General features: G+C 38.0%; 1 protein-coding gene across 1 annotated transcript in view; it reads right to left on the bottom strand.

Annotated features, from left to right (window-relative positions):
- Window positions 1-17,458, bottom strand: part of LOC113237646 — a 156,085-nt gene that overhangs the window by 489 nt on the left and 138,138 nt on the right. Inside the window, exons 9-13 of the mRNA XM_026474257.1 lie at window positions 15,715-15,956; window positions 10,810-10,961; window positions 2,755-2,991; window positions 2,105-2,278; window positions 4-1,980 (exon numbers count right to left, since the gene is read on the bottom strand). Coding sequence (XP_026330042.1) covers window positions 4-1,980; window positions 2,105-2,278; window positions 2,755-2,991; window positions 10,810-10,961; window positions 15,715-15,956 — 2,782 coding nt within the window. The remainder of the gene's footprint in view (window positions 1-3; window positions 1,981-2,104; window positions 2,279-2,754; window positions 2,992-10,809; window positions 10,962-15,714; window positions 15,957-17,458) is intronic.

Raw genomic sequence — 17,458 nt, 5'->3', positions numbered from 1 at the left:
CGCGGGCTTGGCGGCGGGCGCGGCGGCCTTCGCGGTCGGAGTGCGCGCGGCCGGGGCTGCAGCCTTCGCGGCGGAAGCCGGAGTCCGCGCGGGCGTCGTCTTGGCCGGTGCGGCCTTGGTCGCCGACGCCGCGGGAGTTGCCGGCTTTTTCGCGGAAGCGGGCGTTCGCGGCGCTACAGCGCTCGCTTTCGGCGTTCGCGTGTCTACTTTCGGCGTTCGTGCATCTACTTTCGGCGTCGTTGGAGATTTTTTCGCTGCTGAAGCGGGTGTCTTGGTCTTGCCCGCGACGGCAGCGACCGCGGCGGTGGCGGCGATCGCCGCTGTGGCCGCGGCAGCGGCGGGAACGGGATCGGCGGCGATGGGCGTCGCGCTCAGCGGCGCGGCGGGCGTGGGTGGCGGCGTGCCCGCGGGCTGCGCGCCGTCCTCGCTCTGGATCTCGTTGGTGACTGGCAGGCAGATCTCCTGCGCTCGTGACTCGGGAATGCCGATGTCGATGTCGGTGACGAGGTCTGAGCGCGGCGGCTCTTCAGGTACTATATCGGGGGCGGGACCGCTGGGCGAGTGCACCGGCTTCGGCGACGTATCGGGCGCAGCACTAAGGCGTTCCTCCAACGCCGCAGGCGAGGGGGACGCCGCTGCCGGTACGTCTACGACGGCCACTGGGGAGACGGCTGCCGGCGACGCGTTCCCGAATCGCGACTCTGGTACAGGGGAACGTGCGTCATCGTCGACCGGCATCGGCGATTCCCGGGGCAAAGGTACCTCAGCAGGAAGTGGCGATGCGACCGGCCGTTCGGCTGGGACCGGGGAGTCAGCAAGGAAGGTCGTGTCTGTGGGCAGAGGAGAGTGCGCCGGCAGCGGCGAGTCCGCCAAAAACATCGCGTCAGCCGGGACTGCATGCTCGGCTGGCAGTGGCGAATCTACCGGAAGTGGAGACTCCGCGGCCACGCGCTGCGGTGGCACCGGCGTCGCGGCCGGCGACGCCGCCGCTTGAATGTATGTTTTTTGTCCGAGGAAGTCGTTTTGTGCATCCAAGTCTTTGTAAATGTTGTCTGTGTGTACGGTTTCAACGCGAGCGTCGTCGTCGTGCGACTTGGGCTGATGGTGCACGTCCACCACGATGTTCTCTTGAATGTCGTGTTCCGGCGTAATCGCGAGCGGTTTGTCGTCAGGTGCTGCGAATATCGCGTGATCGATGTCGGCAGCCTGTCGATCTTCTATGTGTACTTCTGACTCTGAAAGAATTTCATTTCCCGTGTTATCTAATTGTAGCAGAGGTTGCAACGGTGCAGCGTTATCCTCCTCAACTGATTCCTTCAAGTCGGGACTTAATTCTGATCGCGTTTCTTCGCAAGGAGAGTTGTCCGTTTTACTATCCATATCGACGTCCTGGGAAGTTTCGTCCTGCGTGGTGGTCGCGCGCACTTCACTCTCCGAGGGGTCCAACAGGTCCTCGTTCGCGAAGCCTAGTTCGGAACTCTTTCCGTCAGGAATTTCGGGAATTTGTTCGAATAGTAGTTTATGAGATTCGGGCGTGTCGGTCTGGGCGACTTCCTGGGGGCTATTGCTAGAATCGAATTCCATGTTGGAATCGTGTTGCTGCATATTGTTGGTGAAATCTATGAAGTTGTCGACCGGGGCGACGACCTCCTGGAAAGGCGAGGCGGAGTATGCGAAGGGGTCGGCGCGGTCGTCGAAGCGGAGGGCGTCGTTGTCGGGCTCGATGGTACCTGTTTCGGGGCGCACGTTCTCCTTGTCGTCGGCGTGGCCGTTGAGCGCGTCGTCGTCGTCGCTGTCGGGCAGCGGCTGCACGGCGTTCAGGTCCACGGCCGGCGAGCGCAGCCGCTCGCACGTGTCGTCGTCCTTCTCTTGGTAGAAACTCATGCTCATGGGATCTCTCTCCTTGTTTTTCAGCCTTTCGAGGAGTTCTTCATTGCCTTCATCGGCGAACGGGTTTGTTTCAGTGCGCGCTTGGAACACCTGCAAACAGAAATTTTAATATTTATAAAACAGTAATTTACAACAGACACTCAAATGAAGTCATCAAATTCAAGCATTTCTTTAGGTCACATTCAAAGTATAGGTCAATGGTAAATTAACAAACCTGTATATTACAGAAGTCTGTAGTATCCTTCTGTATCCTCTCGAAGTCCTGAATGAGGCCAGTGTCTGTCTTGTCGGTTTCCACACCCACACTGAAGCCGAAGCCCAGGCTGTCCATGTTGCAATTGTCGTTGCCATTCAAATGTTCTTTGCCTGGCTCGTTTACGGACACATTCTGAAATGTAATGGATATATTTTTATTTCAATGTGGAATGTGAGTTCAGTGTCAGTAGTTAGGTATTAACAGAATTTCACTCAAGAATGGAAATTGTTCTCTTTGCAAGACTCACGGTCGTATTCTAGAACTCTAATCAATGCTCAAGTCAGGATTGCACTGGAAACACAATCACTGGAACTACGACCCTAATGGCAGGGACTTGAGTATGATTTCGAGTGCTTTAAACCATACTCAAATCCTGACTTGAGCATTGAGTAGAGTTCTAGAATACGAGCCTTAGTCACGATTCATTATCAATGTTTGTCATCATATAGAAAATTTTCAAAAATTATAACAAAATTGTCTATCTAATGAACACAGTTTATTGGTTTAATAACCAAAATTACACTAAAATATAAGGGAACAAAAGTACTGTAGCAAAGTAAGAAATATATGCACTATTTTAAAAAATTTCACACCAGAAGAATACTTACATGGTGTCCATTGAGTTGATCGCAGTTATCGAGGTCCAACAGCTCCGCTGGACGTACAACTGCCTCTGTTTGAAACTGGGCCACATCAGGGAGTTCAATGTCGTCCATGGGCAGAGGCTTCCGCGGCGACTCGGCCAGTAAGACGTCGGCGCCTGAGACGGTGCCTGGCACGAACACTGGCGCGTCCGGATTGAGTGGAGAGCTGTTCATGTCTACTGAGCTTGTTTCCCAACCCGACTGAAACAGAATAGATTGTACGTGTGTAAGAATAATATTTGCGCCAATAATAAAACAATTTTTTCTTAATACAACACACACATTGCACACAGCGGAACACTAATTAAATATCCAAAATAATGCAAGTGTTTTTCCAAAATCTGGTTAATTATCTTACTTTTTTATTTTAGCAATTTTAAAAATTTTCTGCTATTTCTGCTATATCATAAAGGTGAACAAAAAATTATTTTGTTTAAAGGTTGCGTAAGGCTGTACGTGTAAGTTGATGTTAAAATGTTAAATTAATTGCTATTTCAAATCTAATTATTAATTATTGAAATATAGACATTATTATTTTATAAGCTGACTTTGTTTTTGTTCCACTAAATGTATATAAGTAGCTAAAAATTTAAACTACTTGACTAAAAACTTATCACAATTTCTATTTGCCACTTGGAAAAATTCATTAAATTGCTAATCTAAATTACAGTCAACAGTTCTACATATTATAATATGTGGAGCTGTTTACAGGACTTCCTTCATAGATTTATAATCACCTGCCCCCGTAGCATGGCTACGCAAGATAGTCGCGACACGCGTGATAAAATTGGAATAAGCGCGCGCTATTGGCTGTCGCAATCAGATCTAATTTAGATAGCCAATAGCGCGCGCTTATTTCAATTTTATCCGGCGCTTTGCACCTACCATGCGAAGCCATGCTACGGGGTCTGGTAAATTCATATTGCCTACGCTTGTCACAGGGTTTTAAAAACTCCCTTAAATATCGTGCTATTATTCAAAAGAAATGTTTAAAAAAATGGAGTATTTAGATCAAAATTTTCGCAAAGGCTGTACGACAAGCAATCCAGGATATTTATTTCTTTTTATTTGTGCCTTATCCACTCAGTAGCTCGCATGCCGGGCGCCCTCCTCTTGATTTGACAGAGATCCCAGCTAGAGTGGTCAATTAGGCACATCTCTGGAAACTTCAGTTGCCAATGGTTTAGAATGAATATATTGAATGATTTAGATTTTTCATTATCGTTTTTCTTCAATTGTGTGTGTTGGTAATTTTTTTAGAGTGTCCTTAACCTTTACATGCTATGGCAGCATACTAATATAATATATATAATAATAATCCAAAGAGGACTATATACTCCAATTTTTATTTTTATTAGTAGTTACTCTAATTCAAATTCAAATTCATTTATTTGCTTGTAACATGGTTTTAAAAAAAGTTGTAACATAAAATAGTCCCGGTACAATACATGTTTCGCTAAAATAAAATAGCATGCAAATGTTTATATACAAAAGTCAAAATCAATTTCAAAATTACAAATCTTTAGGGTTAACTTTACTATAGCTATAACATAATGTCGAATATCACGTAAATTAATGCTCTAAATATTCGTTTACACTATAATACTTTTTTATCATTAACAATTTGTACAATTCAGATGTCATTTTCATATATGTCAGGTTTTTTATGTCGTTTGGTAGTTTATTGTAAATTTTTAAGCACATGTAGTATGAACTTTTTTTAAAAAGTGCAGTTCTTGGTACATTCTCTACAACAAGCCTGTTTGGGAGTCTTCTGGCACGTGGGTTAATATCTACAGCTTTTTTGAATAAATGTGGATGTTGCTTCACAAACTTGCAAACTTCGTATATGTACATACTAGGTAGAGTCAAAATATTTAAATCCCCAAACAGTGTTTTGCACGATACTCGTTGACTAGCGCCGCATATTGCTCGTAAACATTTCTTTTGGGCCATAAATGCTCGGTTTATGTAAGATCCATTACCCCAGATGATCAGTCCATAACGAAGAACCGAGGCAACATAACCATGGTAAGCCATCAAAGAAATGTTCATGCTAGTGACTTGTCTAAATCTACGGAAGACGTAACTAAAACTGTTTATTTTGCTACAGATGTTGTCAATATGACTTATAAAGTTTAAGTTCCTGTCTATTAGTACGCCTAAAAATTTAACAGATTCTACTTTTTGTAAGATCTTGCCATCATAATTAATATTCAAGTCGATTCCTGTACTACCTCTTAGAGTGAATTGAATGTAGTTTGTTTTTTCCAAATTCACATGTAGATTATTAATGGCTAACCAATCTATCACAGACTTTAGCGTGTTATTAATTTCTCTTTCATAGTTTATCGGGTTGTTTTTATTTGAGTTTATAACTATTGATATATCGTCTGCAAACATGATACATTTATGTGTTGTTATCGTTGGTAAATCGTTAATATACAGAAGAAATAGTAAGGGCCCTAATATGCTCCCCTGAGGAATACCGCACCTATTGATACTGTAATTTGAACAGCAAGTATTTATTACATTTACTTTGTCCATATAGTTTAGTTCCACGCGTTGTTGCCTGTTATGCAGATACGACCTAAACCAAGTCAACGCTATGCCTCTAATTCCATACTTTTCCAGTTTGTTCAGCAGTGTGTCATGTACTACGAAATCGAAGGCTCTAGTCATATCGAGGAACAATACTGTGCTATGGTTTTTTGTGTCAAGAGATTTAGTTACTATATCCACAATATTAAAAATCGCTTCTGTGGTTGATTTGCCTTTTTGAAAACCATATTGTTCTGGTTTGATAATATTAAACTTTGTACAATAGTCCATCAATCTGATAAACATACATTTTTCAAATATTTTTGCCAATATTGGTATTAATGTGATAGGGCGGTAATTCGATACTTCCGATTTATCACCTTTCTTATGAAACGGCTTAACTATTGATAATTTCAATAAGTCAGGGAAAGTTCCGGTTTCAAACGATAAATTAGCCAGATGCGTTAAAACAGGTGCTAACTCATTCCTGCACTGTTTCAATATTTTTGTTGAAATTTCGTCATAGCCGCATGCGTTAGTATTGCTCAAAGATTGTATAATTTTAATAATGTCATGTATAAAAAAAGGTTTGATGTAAAATGAATGTAATGTCGACTCTAATAGTGTCCGAGTATTAAATTTATTTTTGTCAATTGATTTATTATTATCATTAGTCATATTTATAAAATAATGGTTAAAAGCCGAGACAATTTCAAAGGGCTCTGTCAGTGTCCTGTTTCCTACCTTTAGCTGTTTTATATCAGTAGCAGGGGGTTTCAAGATATGTTGATCTTTTATGATAGTCCATGAGGCCTTACATATGTTTTTGTTATTCCTAATAAAATGTGCGTTGTGGATCTTTTGGGCATTAATAATACATTTCCTTAAGATTTTTGAATAATTTGTTAATTTTATTTTATCTATTTTGTTTTTACTTTTATAATATTTAAATCTCAATTTTCTTTTTACTTTACAACACGTTCTTAATGTTTTAGAGACCCATTTAGGACTTTTGATATTGTTATTTATTTTACAGCGGTATTTAGGAAGACAAAGATTGTAGAGTAGAGCAAGAATCTCATGAAATGTACTGAAAGCTGCATTAAAATTTGTTTCAGCTACAACGTCAGAAAACGTCAAAGCTCCGAGATATGCTTGTAGCTTTTTACAGTTTTCATTCGTTATATCTCTTTTTGTGATATACCAAAACTTTTTTTCGTTTGGTTTGTTTTTCATGTAAAATGTAAGTATTTGTGCATTATTGTGATCCGAAAGTTGTAGGGGTAAATTCTTTCCAGTGGCTTCCTTAATATTGCTAATAATTAGGTCTAAACATGAAAGTTTTCTAGTAGGTTCATTTATATATTGTTTTAGATTATGACCTTGTATCAAATCTTTCAGATAGCGGCTATTAGAAGTACTCACCAATGTGTTTATGTTAAAATCTCCAGTAATTATAATTTTTTTCTTTTTATATAAGTTTGTTATATCGTGTAAGGCTAAGTCCAGTATACTTAAGAAACGTGCACCAAATTTTTTATGTGAATTATATATACATAGAATAATTATATTGTGAGCAGGCAATTCTATTCCTGAGCACTCAAAAACGTTTCGCACTAAATATTTCTTGAAGAAATTAAGTTCCTTTGCTACGAGACTATTCTTTACTAAAATGCATGTACCTCCTCTTTTTTTGTCCCTACAATAACTAGATGCCAGTTTGTAGTTAAAAATTTTTATATGATGCTCTTCGCCTTTTTTTACAAATATTTCGCTTAAGCAAATAACATCGGGTTCACAGTTTGAATTAATTAGTTCAGAAAGAGTAATTTCTAGAATGTTTCTTTTATCAAAGAAACTTGCAATATTTTGATGTAAAATAGTAAAATGATTATACTAGATTTGTACTAGAATAGATAACCTGTTTATTTTTAACACTACATATCACTAGTGTTTCTCTTTTAGTTACAATTCCGCATTTATTTAGTTGACAAGTGTAATAATCGCGCAAAAAGAGATACATTATCTCGAGACGCTTGTTTGCTTTCTTAATGTATCAAAATCATAATATGACTAATATAATAATATATTATAATATGATATATTGTATAACGTATTGAGTTGAAATGACATAACCAATTCTGTAATTGTAAAAAAAAATACGAAATTCAAAAACTTAAAATTTAATAAACCCCCGACACCGAAGAGTGTAATTCTAATAAAATCACCATATCGTTGGCTTTCTAGAATAGCGGCATATCCCAAAAACACACATTGTTTAAAAACATCTGCAAAATATCTAAAATGCAATAGCCGACGAATCAGCAACAGCCTCATGTCATCACGTGATTATTTTAAGCAATAAAAAGGTTGGTTTCTTTTTTACAAAAAAATTTTGCTCATTTCAGTGCAGCTGTGTAATAAAATAAGACAAAAATATACTATTCAATCGTTACAACATAAAAGAATAAGTAATAAACTTTAGAGATTGCTAATACAACCCTTAGAAGGTACCTTTTAGCAAATATACATGTTTCTATTTTTATAACATTTAAAAATGTCATAGGTAAAAACTACCTGAAAAAACTTAACATGGCACTTTCTTCGGGTTTTTGTCATCGAAGTACGCAGAAATTTAAAGTTATTGTTTCACGTTAGTTTTAAACCTAGTAAATAACAAATTTTCACTATCAGCAAGAATTCAATGTCCATAAAATACAAAAATTTAGCTGTTATTATATTATTCTATATTTATACTAATTGTTTATTTGTATCTCATAGTTCCTCGCCTGATCTATTTTTCACTCTTTATCCACCTTCTTAATCCCGTTTTCAAACTCCATTACTATGATATTGTAAGTTTCCCCATTTTAATAAACAAGTCAAAACACTTTGTAACTATCTGAACCGCTAACCGCGAATAGCAAAGGCAAAATAAATTTATTTTTCAAGGAAAAAAAATTTGAGTGCCTCTTCTTCGGTTTGGATGACGACATTATAGTAATATTATCTCTTTAATAAAATATCTACAAAGTTATGAATACTAAAGTCAACACTATCTCACAGCGGGGTAAGCGAATTGACTAGCTACGACACTGGTATTTTTCTTATTATCCTGCATTCGCATCCTTTCGTACACGCTTGTCAACTCAAAATACTTTTAATCTGGCCTTGTTAAGGACATCCTTAATTTGAATGAGTAATATACATCCACAGTTATTTTCATTTCCAATTACGTCATCTATGTGACTCGTGAGGCGATATGTAGACTGAGCAACACTGTTGTAAAGGCAACAATGAAAATAATTGTACTCTCGTTACTTTTAACATGACCTCCTTAGAGGCGTCATTGTATATGGACTCACGCTGAAGAAAGTTGAGCAACCAAATTCTAAGAAATGTAAAAGGAGGTTATTGTGTTCTTAATAACTATTTGGACGTTTGTTAAAAGATGATTAACGATTATGTTGCGTTTTATAGCTGTGATACTGAGTAGGGTTTAATAATCTCGCAAGTTATAATGTGGATAAGATATATTATCGCCCCCATTACCACGTACGATTGTAACATGCAATATTGAAAAAAAAAGTAACGATTCGGAATTTCGTATGTTGTATTGATGTATTTATTTTGGTCAAAATTATACATTACTACTTTATCGCCAATCTGGTATAACAAAGGATTGTACAGTTTAGAAATTTCCACAACAGAATATCCTCTGGTGAAACAGTGACTTAACTCACATTTGTAAAATTTACAGCAAACGAATTAAAAGTTTTGTGTTTAAGACTGCTTAGCACATTTGAAGAGCTCTTAAATCTTATATTATTCTTAATGAACGAATGCATAATTTGTGTTTCCGTATAAATTGCATATTTAAAATGATTTGGCATCACAATTTTTTGCAATTATGTCTATATTTCTCTGGAGTCGCGATATAACATGTTTTTAACCGACTTCAAAAAAGGAGATTCTCAATTCGACTTTTTTTGTGATTACTCCGGCATTTGGGAACAGATTGTAACGATTCTTTTTTTATTGGAAAGAGAGTATCTCAGTATTGGTCCCATATCAATTTGAAAATATTCCACCTCTAAGGGTGGCAAACTTGGGGGCTAATTCGGTTTTGGCGCACTTTCCGGTAACCGATTACAATAGAGCTTGGCAAATAGATTTAATTCCACGAACTTTTGATGTTGATTTTTTTTTATAAAAAATATAAAATAATTTTATTAAACAATTCTCGGGTCATTTATGAACGTTAAGGTCTTGAAACTATATTTACATCTTTGTATCCTCAGTAAACATAATTTCGGCCTTAATTATCTTAGTTTTGTACGTTTTTACAATTGTCGTTGTTACACTGGATGTGTGATATATTTGATGAGGCAGGGAAGGTTGCTCATTTGATGGATCACAGCTTAACGTTTTCCCCAATCAGTCTGAATATGGAAAGACTTCAATTGTCTGTTACTATTGGCTGCTACAACAAAGGCTTGTTGACAATAAGAAAGATTTAGTTTCATCAGTTATACATCGCCCGTCTTCTGAGTGTACCTGTCGTAAGTAACTTATGAAAAATGTTTTAAAAAAAGTTTCGGTTTCACACATGACATCTTACACTATAGGTCGTGTCAAAGTAGTGCTTAAATGAGATATATTTGGATGTATAAAAAACGTAAACGACGATTAGTTTCGCTTTCGCCGAAAACTTTCGCTTTTATTTATTTATACATAATAAAATTTCTTAAATTTTTTTAATTTGTTTTCATGATATCAAGTGACGGGATGAACAAGGCGTGCGCCTGGTGGTAAGCCGTACAAGCCTGTCTATAACAGTGCAATACCACACAGAGCTTTGAATCGCAAATATCTAATGGGCATATCCACTGCGCCCGTCACCCAGAGACATAAGTTGACAAGTCCCGTGTGCCTGTAATTTCACCTTTTAAGTCTATCAAAATGCCGAGATAGTAAGATAATTGATATTCAATATAACAGTACTAGCATGGTTTGATTAAATATTTAGAGAGTAGGGTCATATTTCACCAAATCTATTTTATTTCTAAACTTATTTAGATTATCTCCCTTTAAAACCCAAAAGGACAGAAATGAAAATGTTTTACTTGTACCAAAATCAAATAGAAACAGAACTCATATTTTCATTTGGAACAAAGCACCATAGCAAAAACCTATGTAGGTGTAACCTGTAATACTAAGGCTGATTACACACGCCGCTGCGGTGCCGCAGCCGCCCTTGTATTTGTATACACACTTATTGCACTGCAGCAACGGCGTTTCCGGCTGCCGCGGCGACGACAGCGAGCGCTGCCGCATTTCTCTACAAATGTACTATTTTAGTTGGTCACGATGCATGGGCTGCAGTCGCGCCGCAAGTGTAACGGTATTACGCCGAAACTCCTGCGGCGCCATGTGTAATCAGCCTTAACGTATTAAAACAAACAAGGCTTTACTTACATTATCTTGGCAGGGAGTGTCAGAGCGCGGCGGCTCGTCAGTCTCGGCGCGGCGCTCACCCTCGCCTTTGAAGTAGTTCCACTCGTCTTCGGAGTCCTCGCCGCTCTCAGCTACATTATCTACCAGCCCACCGTCGACGTGGTTTGTCTCCACTGTAGCAAACAGTAAACAATAGAGTTCAACTTTAAGATGGATTAAAAATATCTATATGGAGATTTGAGAAAACACCGAATGACTGTCAAGAGGCCGGGAGTGTACAATAAAGTACCAACACACATCACACTCCACCACTCTATTAGTTTAAGACCAGACTCTGACATTGGCACCTAAGGCATACTTATGCCACTTTATACTAGTTTTTTGTGATATACAATAAAATGACTAAATTATCAAAATAAAAATTTTATTTGGTACTAAAATGATGATGAGTCACAGAACTTCGAGCCAGCCTATCTTTTTAAAAGATAAAACAATTGAACTATAATTATGTCTTAATTTACTTTATAATAAGCATTTTACAAAAAAAACAAGTCACAATATCTTTATTCCATTGGTCTTTTCCCAATACCAGCATTGTTATATGTACAGTCTATTCCAATCTGTTGTACCAGAAAAGTAAACAAACAAATCATTGACCCGACCCACCATAGATAGTTTAGTGATGGCCAACTGTACTGCCTTGAATGGGTTTTGCAATTTCGCTGCTAATTACTATAAAAAATATGTGATTCAATACTGAGTGATGATATTACATGAGATTAGAATTTTTTCTTACATAACCTATAGCAAATTCAAAATTTCCGAAATCCAATTTAAAAATGTTCCTTCAAATCCTTAGGTACACTTAGTTATTTGTTCGATTGTGATTAAATTTTCGATTCACTAATCGATTACAAAAACTTTAATTAAATTAACCAAATGAGTTATTTCCATACAGCCCTTGCAACTATACACTATTCACAAATCTATATTTGAGAAATAACCTTACTTTGAGGGTCGTATTCTAGAACTCTACTCAATGCTCAAGTCAGGATTTGAGTATGGTTTAAAGCACTCGAAATCACACTCAAGTCCCTGCCATTAGGGTCGTATTTCCAGTGTTTGTGTTTCCAGTGCAATCCTGACTTGAGCATTGAGTAGAGTTCTAGAATACGACCCTTAAACTCACATTTTTCAAATAAGATTTTAATATGTTGTTCAAATGAATACTGCTGGAAAAAGTGATGAGATATCAAGTTGAAACCTTCAAAATATACATGAACATGTTACTTATTCCATATAATGAGGGATTGATTGCTTTATAATTTTAACCAAACCGGCTTGTTTACTTTTCTGGCATAATGGATTGGAACAGACTTTAGTAGTGAAGTAGCTATAATTCTGAGTCGAACGCGAACACGAAACAAACTTAAGTTCTTAGAACAGTCTAGTATTAGATCCATACCTAATAATGGGACATAGTTGATGACGGAAGCTTTTTTAGGAAAATGGTACAAATACCAAAGGGTTACAACATAAGATCTGAAAGTAGTAAACATGAATCAAAATAACTATAAATCAGAAACGAAAGCAATAATTATAAGATAGAGAAGAAAATGTGATCATTATAATAAGCAATGTGCTCTTTAGTTCAGTACATTTCAGTAGTATTTCTTGTCAGGACAGTTTGCGAAAAAGAAAGTTTTTTATTATGTGGTCAACTGGTTGTACTTTTTCATATACTATGGGCCAGTGCAGCTTGACCTTTGAATTACCACAAATAATTGTAAGTGTGACTGGATTCTTTCTTATCTCTTGTGGTTCTGAGTGTAATATGGTAGATCTCAGCTTGGTTTCTGGGTTAACAATTTCCCCAAGAAAAAAAACCGAAGTTCCAATTGCCTCTGTGCCTGTACGGTTACCATACTGGTCTGCCATACAGAGGTCCCAGGTTCATTATTACATTTATTTCTCTCATGAGTTTGGGTGTAATTTGTGGTGGTCTGTATGTGTCCATGGCATCCGCAATATGGGGTTTCCCTATTGCAGAGGCTATAAGTGGGTGCATTATTATTATTAGGCTTAGGCCACAAATGGTCTCTGTTACCATCCTTCTATTCCGAGGAAGTAATTTGTACATTGGTTGGACATTGCGGGTTCTAGAAGATCCTGCAACACCCAATGGATTCTTACTAAACATCCAAAATTTACTCAGATATTATTACCCAAGGGTATTAATTAGACTTTTCATGGGTGTTGATCTTTATAATAAACACCAATTCAAGGTGTCACAGACTAGGCTGAGTGCTTGTAGAACTACTAGAATGTTCTGGAATAGTCAAGTGCAAGGCGAAATACCTTCGAGTACTGAGGTTAAGTCTTAAGCAAGTCCAAAAGGATACTAAGGTTCCTGGATCATTTGACCAGCATAGGCAAAATAGGCACTAAGAAGTAGAGTTATTGAAACCAGCACTTACTAAAGACACTAGATTGGTGCTACATCACCTTTTTTCTTCATATAATAATAATTGCTGACAGCAAAATAATTACAAAATTATGTTACAATGATATTAGGCTTTGTTTATGTTGTATATTTAACATATCATCTATACATCATTACAGAAATATGGCAATGACACAAGCAATGAATAATAGAAGGAAAAATTTATCAACAACATTAGTGTATGTGAACACATTAATGATGAGTATTCAATAAATTTGTTTATATTTGTGTATATATTCAGCAGAGAACAGTTTCAAATTGGACATAAAAACAAAAGATTCATTAATTCAAGAATTGCATTACTTAAACTTGTTTATCAATAATTTTCATGCTATACACATACTTATGCATGTACTTACATTCTCTGTTCTCTCTCTCTATTATAAAATAATAGTTGTAGGTAGAAGCATCTTTGTATTATTATATTACATGAGCATGGACCTTATTCTTTTGTTTACAAACAAAGATTACAAGTACTTTGTTGCATAAGGATTTTAAATGATTACTGCACTAGATATGTGCAGTGATGCTTATTATCTTTGTTCAAAACTGTCCACTTACATAGTGCAGCTTAAAAATGCTAGTTTACTAAGTTATTCACGAGATACGTTTTAACGGCCTAGCTCGCCTAGTAGGGTAAGATTAATATGACAAAACAATGAAAAACGATAGATAAAGAAATTAATAATAAAAACTTTCGAAGGAAACTTCTGTTCCTAAACACAGTGAAAACTGCACAGTTGTGTCTAGCGCTTGACAGCTCCCGAGGGCAGCTTGGGAACTGTCAAAGTCAAACGGAAAGCGGCTGGAATGTTTATCGCTGTCAAACAAAACGCACAAGAACCGACCCCTCGTGCAAATCGCCTAAGATCAACAGGTGACACACCCTAACCATAGACGTACAGTAAATGTTTAGGTATTCAAACAACGAAAACGAAGCATTCCATAATGACGTAATAACTTATCAGACGTAAACGACCGGTATTTACCGGTCGCGAATTCAAACTCGAGACTTCCGGAGACATTTGCGGGCGCCATTTCGAGAACGGGCGTGGACACCCGTGACCCGGCTCGAGAACATCGAGCCTGCGACCAAGGGATGCGTCTTCCACCGTTCTATTTCCAGAACACGCTCCGCATGAATCAACACAGAAATAACCTTTCACAAAGTCCGGTATGTAGCATTACTGAGCAATATTGGCTAAAAATCACATACCGTAAACGGTAATTTCACTGCACAGATTACTATCTCCACTGACGGTGTAATATTCGAGCAGTAATAAAGTATACAACAGGCCCGGCACAATAATACAGCGTGGAAAGCAGTACAGACTCGACAGGCGTTCGATGAGCGACTGCGAGGTGCACGGGCGGGACAGGGGAGTGCGGAGCGGGGCGCGGCGACTGGCGCTGGGAGCGAGCGGCGAGAGGGGCGACGACGACCGACGGCATGCACCCGAATAGGGATACCACTTATTAATTTGATTGCACCCCGTAAAAATTTGGAAATATTTACATTATTTATTGAAAATGTTCTTGTAAAATAAGTCTCCAGAGCATTTGTTTACAATGCATTTCACTGAAAAAAAAAAACATTCGGTGAAACGCCGAAAATTCACATATTTATCAGATCATGGGACAATTCAATCAATTGTCGCTTGTACAGTTTAATATTTTATAATTATAAATAATATCGACTTAAAAACTCACCCAGTCATACACTTTACGTTTGTTACTCAAAAATAGGGGCATACATTTTATATAGCAACCCAATGAGCAGCTGGTCGAAAAAAATTGGATATATTTTCAACCCATCTCTCTCCCTAAGCAATCGACTTATCTGAGTAATCTGCATACAATCACCTCTCGGGCCTGTTGCAGGCGGCAGTTATATTTCAATGTGGGTGAATGTTACAATCGATCGATTTAATTCACATTACCTGGTTTACTTTTTCTTTTGCCCTCGTTGTTTTCTTTTGCATATTTGCATTCTCCAAAACTCTATAATTCATATCAATCAACCATTAACATGCCACAGCGTACGGATCTCCTCTTAGAAAACTGTATGTCTAGGGTACCCAAAATGTAACGTTGCAGTAAAAAATCGTAACAGTTGTGGCTGTAGATGATAAGAGCATAAGCGCATTAAAATTTTAGCCAAGAGGACTTAATGCTTCTACATAGAGAGCTAAGCTATTGGATGTTACGTCTAATAATTTAGTTATCTATCACATAGCATATATATAACAGTACAAGTTATGTCATATTCATAACTCAATATGATTAGTGGTGTAATGTGAGATCAGTTGCGTTTGGATGGCGGAATGTTAAAGAACTGACTTCATCTCAAAAGGCAATGCTAAGGCTAACTTAGGATCGGAAAGTAACTATCCGCCTTATGTACCTGTTACTTGGCTACATACCAGTATGTGCAGGCGGAGTCGGTGGCGCAGGATCATGAAGTCTTTCCGCTTCAAGGTCATCAGCATCGACTGCAGTCTCGGGTCCGAGGTCCTCGCTGTCGCTGTCGGAATTGTCAACGCCGTTGTCCGCTTCTGCGTCGGCACATTCGCCGGCTTCGGCTTCCACGGCCGTGGCGTCCAGGCGCTTACACGCCTCTGTCTCCATGACGAACGGCGGAGCGTTCGCCAGTGCGTTATCCAGCCTGTAGAAGACTCTGAGTTAGATAATGTTCAAGAAACATAATTCTGCAGTTTTGCAAGTTTGCGCTGCTGCCTATTCTAAAAGGACCAAAATTTTGGAATAGGGCAAGTATTTACTAACATAATCTCTATTCAGACAGTGTAAGGGCATCCAAAAATTAGAGGATTATTTTAATTCTACATAAACAGAATCTGAGAAGAACCCAAAGGCGCAAATATTGTTTGGTTTCTTGTCGACCAAACTGGCAAAGAGTCCAGCGATAGACCTCATGGGAAGTGGTTACCCCGCATGCAAACATTTGTGACACTGGAGTATACCTCCCTTAGGTGGTATGTTACTATCTAGTTTTTCTATAGAATATAAAAAAATATTATAGAGATAAGATAAAAAAATTCACAATTGAACAATCTTGCGTGTAATTTGCGGTAATGTAACAATGTAATAGGAAGATTTCCACTTTATTCCTAAAAATCATGTATTGCTTGTTATGACTGTTCATTGTATTGTAATTACTTAATCTCTTGTGCTAGATTTCGCAGACTCATCCTGTTTTTCTATCCGGAACATAGCAATGCTGCGTTACATTAGAAATACTGCCTCAACACAGGCAATAATCCTACCACCCGTAGTACGTAGGTACGTGTTACAAGTGATTTAAAAAGAATTTACACAAACGTAAAATGATATCTTTGGACAGAACCAAATAGGGACGTGTGCTCTACTGTTGTCGTCTGTCGTCGCTTTTAATCTCGGATTAAAAGGTATGTAGTTAATCCGGTAATCCAGGATCATTAGGGTATAACGCAACTACCGGGCCTCCAATGTGATTCACTCTTTTAGAAATAAAATTTCATAGAAGCATGAATTCAGTGAAATCTGTTATTAAATTCCTGTTAGATAAAAACGCATTTTCAAAAAACGCGTTAAAAAATTCCAATTTAGCTATGATGATAACTCGATATGCCAGCGAAGGGAGCGAATTGCGACCAGCAGCTTGTTTTTGATCACTGAAAATTCTTGAACCGTGGTCAGAATGAAGATTTTAGTGGTTAGCACTATGGGCGCAAGATGCGAAGATTCTAAGTTCGACGTTCTACCAATTTGGAAAAGAACTTTTGTAATTGGTCCTGGTCAGAGTGTTCCCGTATGTGATGCCGTACTTTATTTCATTGCTCTGGTAACTATCTAATTTTACGTTGGGATCAGGTAATTGACTAATTATGTGATTGTTCAGCATATTCTCGGTAAAAACAGATTACTTAGAAAAAGACAAAATTATTTTTATGACGACAAATTTATTAAATCCAAGAAAACGACCCTTTCACTATAGACGCTAGAGAATAATTACTTGATAATAGTAAAAAGACGTCTCAAAAGTGTATTTTAGTTATAAGACAGAAATATTTAATTCGAGAGCAAATTAATTTACTTCAAGTCACAAAACCACTCTAGATTCAACAAAATATTAGGGGTTAAAGTATGAAATTGCCGTTTTATTGCAAT

Source organism: Hyposmocoma kahamanoa, unplaced genomic scaffold, assembly GCF_003589595.1.
Source record: "Hyposmocoma kahamanoa isolate Upper Pololo Valley unplaced genomic scaffold, ASM358959v1 93, whole genome shotgun sequence".
Classification (NCBI taxonomy): domain Eukaryota; kingdom Metazoa; phylum Arthropoda; class Insecta; order Lepidoptera; family Cosmopterigidae; genus Hyposmocoma; species Hyposmocoma kahamanoa.
Note: the sequence above shows the minus strand (reverse complement) of the source record. Positions and strands in the feature narration are given on the sequence as shown.